Source organism: Dioscorea cayenensis, chromosome 9, assembly GCF_009730915.1.
Source record: "Dioscorea cayenensis subsp. rotundata cultivar TDr96_F1 chromosome 9, TDr96_F1_v2_PseudoChromosome.rev07_lg8_w22 25.fasta, whole genome shotgun sequence".
NCBI lineage: Eukaryota > Viridiplantae > Streptophyta > Magnoliopsida > Dioscoreales > Dioscoreaceae > Dioscorea > Dioscorea cayenensis.
The window spans coordinates 978,374-983,906 of record NC_052479.1 but is presented as its reverse complement, the minus strand read 5'-3'; the positions used below and the strand labels follow the sequence as shown (position 1 = coordinate 983,906).

General features: G+C 33.8%; 1 protein-coding gene across 1 annotated transcript; it reads left to right on the top strand.

The window, feature by feature from the left end:
- The first annotated feature begins 375 nt into the window (after positions 1-375).
- LOC120269168 (soluble inorganic pyrophosphatase 4-like) lies at positions 376-5,533 on the top strand. The gene is made up of 9 exons (XM_039276491.1): positions 376-429; positions 1,552-1,688; positions 1,852-1,880; positions 2,484-2,549; positions 2,651-2,758; positions 3,168-3,233; positions 3,362-3,482; positions 3,830-3,911; positions 5,301-5,533. Exons 2-9 carry the CDS (start codon positions 1,562-1,564, stop codon positions 5,341-5,343), a joined length of 642 nt encoding a protein of 213 aa, XP_039132425.1. The 5' UTR covers positions 376-429; positions 1,552-1,561; the 3' UTR covers positions 5,344-5,533.

Genomic DNA, 5,533 nt, shown 5'->3' with positions numbered 1-5,533 from the left:
ACACCCCAAGTAAGTGCCGGCCGGGAACCAAATTGGTTAGACGGCAAATCCCAATCGTCCGATTAAAAAAACGTACGATCCAGATCCTTCTTCATCGTATCAGCACAATCAACCAATCAAAACTCACCACGTCACACTCCTTCTGGAACAATGTCGCACTCCGTTTCCGTTACCCTGTTTCTTTCCAATCCCTTCCGTCCCGTTCCGTTCCGTTCTGCCATTTGCCAGCTCAGCAACCGGAGTTGCTTCTCACGAAGACGAAGAAGTCGAAAAGAAGCGGGAAATCTGGCTCCGTACCATTTTTCAACTTATTTACCGAAATGCCATTCCTCTCTCCGCTATAAATACCTCTTTCGAGCTTCACTTTTTCTCCAGAGCTCGAGGTCTCGCAGAGCCATTGTTTGGGATTCGTGATTCCTTCCCATTTTGGTACGTTTGGAATCAATCTCTGATTTCTTTGTTTTTTTTAATTGTCTTTTTTCAATGTATGTGGTTTGGTTTGAGATCTACGTTGTAGTTTATGGATTTCTTTCTAGTGATTTGTTGTTTTTGAATCTCTGATGTAATGGATTGGATCTTTGATGTGTTTTTCAATGTATGTGTCTTGGTTTGGGATCTACGTTGTAGTTTATCGATTTCTTTCTAGTGATTTGTTGTTTTTTTGAATCTCTTGCTGCAATTGATTGGATCTTTGATGTGTTTTTGAGGTTTTGATCCATGGTGTAGTTGTGATTAGTGTATTTGAGCTCTGTCATCGATGGAACTTCTCACAATTTGATCTATTTTTTTGGTATTCGTTGTTATCTCAGCATCAATGTTCAGTGTTTTCATGATCTTGTACTGAGAACCTTGATGTCTGTCATTCTGTGGTTTATGGATGGGAATTTGAAGACTCTGTTGATACTATCAGTTGTTATGCTTACATTGTTTTCATTTAAGCTGTGAGTTGCTTGCGTTGGATTATTATTTATTTATTTATTAGTATTTTTCAGTCTGAAATTTCAGAGTATGTGATGGATCTATGCCACTTCATCAGATCGGAAGAATTTTGTAAAAGAGATTATTGAATCATACGTAGCATCTGTGTGCATTGTTTGCACCATCTTTTACTGGAACCCTGATTTCCATGGTTTCTGGATGAAAATTTTAAGATTTGCAATCATCTGCAGTTGTTATGCTGATATTGCGTTGGATTTTGTTTTTCTTTTTAGTATTTCTCAGTTTGAAATTCTGAGTATCTGATGGAACTTTGCAATTTCATTGGATAGAGTTTTCCGAAATAGATGATCTAATAATGAATGAGATTTTTGTGTTGTTTTGCAATCTTATTGGCTTATAAGTTAATCACTGATGAGATTTCTGTCATCTTATTAGGCTAATGTGTGAATAGAATTAGCCTATAACTTGTGAAGTTTTAATTGTGATCATGATTTTCCTATCATGCTTAGCACTTTATGGACACATATGTGCGTACTTTATTTTCATTTCTTCATATTTTATTAGATGTGAAATATTCTAACATATTTGAATATAAACTATGCTGTCCGTCAGCTTGCAACTTATGGCTCCAGGTCTTGAAGTTCAGAGCATGTTTGGGGCTAAGGGATCATTGCCTCTCAATGAAAGAATAATTTCAACCATTTCTAGAAGTTCTCTTGCAGCTCATCCCTGGCACGATCTGGAGATAGGTATTAGCTTGTGCTCTCTGATGGCATTTATATCCTAATTTATTATAAATCTTTGGCCCTTTTCAAGTGTTATTGAATGATCAATCCTTGAGCCATTCTATTATCTTGCATCACTCAAGGGGCACTGGTTCATGGTTTCTTACATATGGATTTCTGCCTGCAGGAGCTGGAGCACCTGCTATCTTTAACTGTGTGAGCATGCTAATCTCTGTAGATCAAAATGATGAGCTGTTTTATTATATTTGCTGCAAAATATGAAATGTTGGTTATGGAAAAAGATCACCTTTGCTAATCTTTTGTCATGGGTCATAGGTATTCTCTTGGTAATAACAGGAAACTCAATTTTACAGTGACATTTTGTTTTAATCAATTCCTTTGTTTATCTTAACCCATGGTATTGCTTGCATAAGATCACACAAGCATTATTCAGTGTATAATCCTTAATTCATTTCCCCCTGCTTTTCTTGTTTCCTTTTTTTTTTAACAGAAAAGATGCTCGTTTGTGGATTTTGTTGTAGCTGTATGTGTTATTCATAGGGTTGGAAAAGTCAATTTAATTTATTTTTGTTTAACTGCTTAAAGAAATGAAACATGGTTTTTACACGGACCTATGTTCTTTCTCATTCTATGTTTTGTTTCTGCCTCTGTTTATAATTTATGTCGCCATATCTACACGAAATGATCTGTGGGCATATTTCATCTTTGTTTTATAATATTTCTGTCTAACATGACTTCTTGCGTGAATGTAATGGATGTGGTAAGAAAGTGTTTCAATTGATTTGGTGACCAATGCAGGTGGTGGAAATAGGAAAAGGAAGTAAGGTGAAATATGAACTTGACAAGAAAACTGGCATGATAATGGTAATAGTACTGATTTGTTACTGGATTTCCCTTTTTCTTTTCTGAATATCTATTTTACTAACAGTGGTGGGCATTGTATTGCGCTATTTTTCTTTTTGCAGGTTGATCGCATACTCTACTCATCTGTGGTATACCCCCACAATTATGGTTTCATCCCTCGCACCCTTTGTGAAGATAATGATCCTATGGATGTGTTGGTTCTCATGCAGGTATGATTTTCTTGTAGTTATGGTTACCATTTGAATTCACTTAAACGTATCTATCTATATGAAATCTTGTGCATGGGCAGACACCCACATGCTGAGAGTGACCCGTTATAATTCTTAAGCTGTAGTTGTGCATCAACATCCATGTTCACTTTGTAGATTTTTTTTTTTCATTAGAAATTTGTCCAGCAGAGAGGAAGGATCATCCAGGTTTTAGCCGTCAACTGTAGTAACAATATTCACGTGATTTCTACGATTCACTAAATAATTGATGAAATGCATTGCCATATCCAATAATGATGTAATCCAATTTATTAACATTTTAATGGGCATTTCTTTCTAGTTTTGTATCTTGTTTTAAGTTGAAATTAAATTGTTCATCTTCCCATTTTGCTGATACTGATGCACACAGGAGCCAGTTGTAAGTGGTTGTTTTCTGCGGGCTAAAGCCATAGGCATTATGCCTATGATTGATCAGGTAACCTTCTGCTAAGATCAATATGCTAAATTTAATTAACCATTTTAAAAACACCTAGTTGTCATCTGTCAAATTACCTGTGTAGCATGAAGAGCTAATCAGATTCCATGTTTTCTTCTTGAAAACAGGGGGAGAATGACAATAAGATAATTGCTGTGTGTGCTGATGACCCTGAATACCGACACTATAATGACATTAGTGAACTGCCTCCCCATCGCTTGGCTGAAATCAAAAGCTTCTTTGAAGACTGTATCCTTAATGGTTTCTCTTTTTGGATTTTATATGGTATTTTGCAGGGTCTCATGTTATATACAAGGTTGCTTTTAAGATCAGTGAACTGCAGGACAGTTTCTCATACATACATTTTAGTTCGCTAGTCTTAAAGTATTTGATATATGATCTGATAACTTCTCTTAAGATGCGAGGTTCGATTTATACTTACAAATTCTAAATTCTTGAACCAAATTCTATATAAATTTATGTGAAACCACTACTATGTGTCAGATATCAAGTTTTTTTTTTTAAAGTTTATTTTGTTCTTAATTTGGTTTGTTAGCATCTTGGTCTGGTTATTCCTTGACTGGTAATTGCATCAGATAAGAAAAATGAGAACAAGACTGTGGAAGTGGGTGAGTTCTTGTCTTCTCAGGATGCTCGTAATGCCATCCAACGCTCAATGTAAGTAATTCTTTGACACTAAAATCTAGTTCCATTATCCTCTAAAGTCAAGTCTATCTGGTAGTGCTACTAGCATAACCAAAAAGTCATAGGTGGGATTCATGCAAACATAGAGTTTTAGGGCCATTGCCTGATGCTTTTAGAAAATGCTGCTTCTATAAAAGTGATATATTAAGTATTTTCAAATGACTTATAATCTCATCCAATTTATTTTGAGATAGAGCTGAAGATAGTGCTGAAGGTTTATTAATGATGCTTTTAGAAAATGTTAATTCTATAAAACTGATTTATGAAGTATTTTCAAATGACTTATAACCATTCAATTTATTTTGAGATAGTGATCTGGGCAATGTCTTGCCGCTAGTGCTGAAGATAGAGTTCAAGGTTTACTCATGATGCTTTTAGAAAATGCTACTTCTATAAAAGTGATTTATTAAGTATTTTCAAATGACTTATAACCATTCAATTTATTATGAGATAGTGATCCAAGCAATGTCTTGCCGGTAGTGCTGAAAATATAGTTCAAGACTTATTGATGATGCTTTTAAGAAAATGCTACTTCTATAAAAGTTATTTATCAAAAATTTTCAAATGACTAACACCATTCAATTTATTCTGAGGCAGTGATGCCAATGAGTTTTTAAAACATTAATAGTTATTATTTATTTTATCATTTCATTTTCTGCATGCAAGCCAACATAAGTAAATTTATGGCCAAATTTTTTATTATTTTCTTGCTATTTTTCATTATTTCTACAAACATAAATAATATTATTTTTTTAATAAATATTATCCTAATAAGAACTTAATTTAACTCAAAAACTTAATTGAATGAGAGATTTATGGTTACTAAGTCAAATGATGTGGAATTATTAATTAGTCTTTTCAACGGCTTTTTAGTCTATTGGCATTGAGTCTCTTATGTTGAGCTTTTGTTTTAAAGAAGATCAAATCTTAAAGGCTACACTAAAATAAGGCATATGTGCGTCGAGATATTAATTCCACACTTTTGCACATCTTTAATTATCTTTAAATGGGAAGTGTTTGACATTAATTTGTTAAAAAAAAATCAATTTGTTTAATACCAAAATACACACAACTAAAATGTGAGGTAGTCTCTGAGACCAGCGTATTAATGTTGCACATTTGGATCCACATCAATATTCTTATTTATAAATTTCTAAAGTTTTCATTTTCCGCGGAGTAATGTTTATGCACTGTTTATCAGTGTCAAATAATGTACACTGAGACTCAATGTGTGCCAATCCATTTTACCATCTAGAAATAGATTCTAAAAACATCTACCAGCGTTCTTTTTAGAAGTTTTTCTGGTAGCATCTATCCATTCAAAGATGATTCTAAATCAACTTATTATTGTAACATTTCTAGGGATCTTTACGGACAATACGTGGTGGAGAGCCTAAGGAAGTAGTAGATAAAGATTTGCATACACTTCAAGGCTGAAAAATATAAAAGGTAAAACATAATCGACGTCATATTTTCATACTAAATTTACATGGTGAAATTTTCTTCTGTTTCCTTTCTCATATGTCTCAATAAATCAAAGACATTATTTCTTTCCCATATTCATCCCTCACAGTTCTTTCACTTGCTTGCTATAA